Source organism: Pinus tabuliformis, chromosome 4_2 (assembly GCF_031772625.1).
Source record: "Pinus tabuliformis cultivar Carrire ecotype Pingquan chromosome 4_2, CPIR1, whole genome shotgun sequence".
Classification (NCBI taxonomy): Eukaryota; Viridiplantae; Streptophyta; class Pinopsida; order Pinales; family Pinaceae; genus Pinus; species Pinus tabuliformis.
This window is the reverse complement of record NC_142304.1, coordinates 451,658,662-451,660,636: the sequence shown is the minus strand read 5'-3', so window position 1 is coordinate 451,660,636 and position 1,975 is coordinate 451,658,662. Positions and strand designations below refer to the sequence as shown.

Here is a 1,975-nt window from a genome sequence, read left to right as displayed (position 1 = left end):
GTCATTCTATTTTTCAGTGTTGCTAGCACGATTCGATCCCTCGCTGCAGGTTTTCCCACTCGCTCATTTGTGGCAGCGTAATTGCATATATTTTGTTGTTTGCAAACATCCTTTTTTTTTTATTTTTTTTTATTATTGTCAAGATTATAAGAAATTTCAGTTATTCAGCACTTTTGATCTATTAAAAAACATTGTTATGGGATCTGAATCTAAAGCAAATTTGTTCCTCTGTTTACAAATAAGAATCATAAGTCGCAGGCGCCCTGATGAAAAAACTATCTACCCATCATCTTCCCATGTTGAGAACTACCCAACATTGAAACTAACCAAGCGACCTAACCGATCTACCCAATGTTGGACCTTTAGAGGACCTGACTGTAGAAGAGATACCTGAATGCGCGGATTCTTGGGCACCTTGCTATTGAAAAACGTTGCATGGGTCCAATCAATTAAAAGGAAAACGCACCGAACGGTGTAGAGAAGCGGCATGAGAGCACGAACCGGTGGCGAAAATATGGACAAACCCGTGATGATATTCTCACTCAGAATTTGAAAAGAGAGCAGGAATAGATGGGGCGTTGCAGACCGAACGGCCTCCTGGTCTCCTCTGGCAAACCCTCCAAGAACGTAGGAGAGCGGCAGGAAAAGGCCCACCATTGTGCCCACGATAACATAAAGCTGAAACATTCTGCTCCCATGGAAAACCTCCGCCGCGTTCCCGGGCTTCCTGTAGCTTGGGAACGCCCAGCGAGACCACACAAGCAAATATAACGACACAAATACTGGAGATACCAGGTCTACCAGAGGTACCAAACTGCTAGCTGAAAAAACCAGAATGAAAGCAACCAGCTGGAGTTCAATTACTCTCAGGGAACCCATCACGCCGCCCATTAAACCTTGCCCTCTCACGTCCCGCTCGCCTTCACCCATCTCGCTCTGCAAGCGAGGCGCTATAGCTAGTGATAAGCCCGACATATATTTACAGTATACAAAACCTCTGCAAATCTCAATCGCTTGTTATGTCACAATTTATGAAACAGCTAGCGTCCTGAAATAAAAAAACTAAAGGTTCTGAATTGTTTAGGGATTTATAAAACTGATAGAAGAATCTAAAACGAAGGAATTGATTATTGAACGTGGTGATTGAAAATAGTGGATAGCGCAAAGCATCGGCGGCCATTGTTGTGCCAGCTTCGCAGGAGGACAACAACCCGTGGGTCGCCTTACTCCGATTAGAATATTTGTTGTCATGACACGCATACACTATGGCATGACACAACTCAGAATTACACAGTTCGGTGGCAGACCAGCTTCGAAAAGATTCTCCTGACGAACTTATTTCTGGTGTGAAGGGTTTTCCCACCATTGTCTCCGCACCATATTATGCGACAGTCGTGCCAAGGAATGTGTGATTATCACGTGGCATGTTGATGATACACTGAACTTGGAAAAGGGTTACTGAAATGGCTTTTAAGCTTGAGTTAAAGGAAATAAGTCACATTCTTTCTTGTTATAATGTAGTTAAATATTTTACTCATAATTAATACAGGATGTTTTGTTTCTTGCTTCGTTATTAAGTTACTTATGTAAACAAAAAAAAATTCAAAATAATGAAGCTTGGTAAGACCTCCCGTCCGGCTTATTTCTGTAAAAAAAAATTCACTCTAAGAAAAAAACATTACATTAAGAAGGTTGCTGACCCATTTAATTTGATACTGCATTTTTTTATGACTTCCTGAGCTTCTAGTTACTGGTATTCTACAATAAAGATGTATCTCTGGTTTAGGTTGTGGAGGACGTTTTGGCAGGGTGATTATTTAGTAAAGCTCATGATTATTCAGTGGAGGTCGTTTTTGCAGGGTGATTATATTGATATTTTTTAGGTTTTTTTTCTATTTTTCATAGCAATTGTATACAATTTTTTTTACAAATAATTTTTTTATCATAATTTAATTATCAAACCAGCAAAAACAAC

At 40.0% G+C, this 1,975-nt stretch overlaps 1 protein-coding gene across 1 annotated transcript; it reads right to left on the bottom strand.

Annotated features, from left to right (window-relative positions):
- Window positions 1-306: 306 nt before the first annotated feature.
- LOC149169912 (uncharacterized) lies at window positions 307-975 on the bottom strand. Its single transcript, XM_089425381.1, has one exon. The coding sequence runs from the start codon at window positions 973-975 to the stop codon at window positions 307-309; it is 669 nt and encodes a 222-aa protein (XP_089281507.1).
- Window positions 976-1,975: the final 1,000 nt, after the last annotated feature.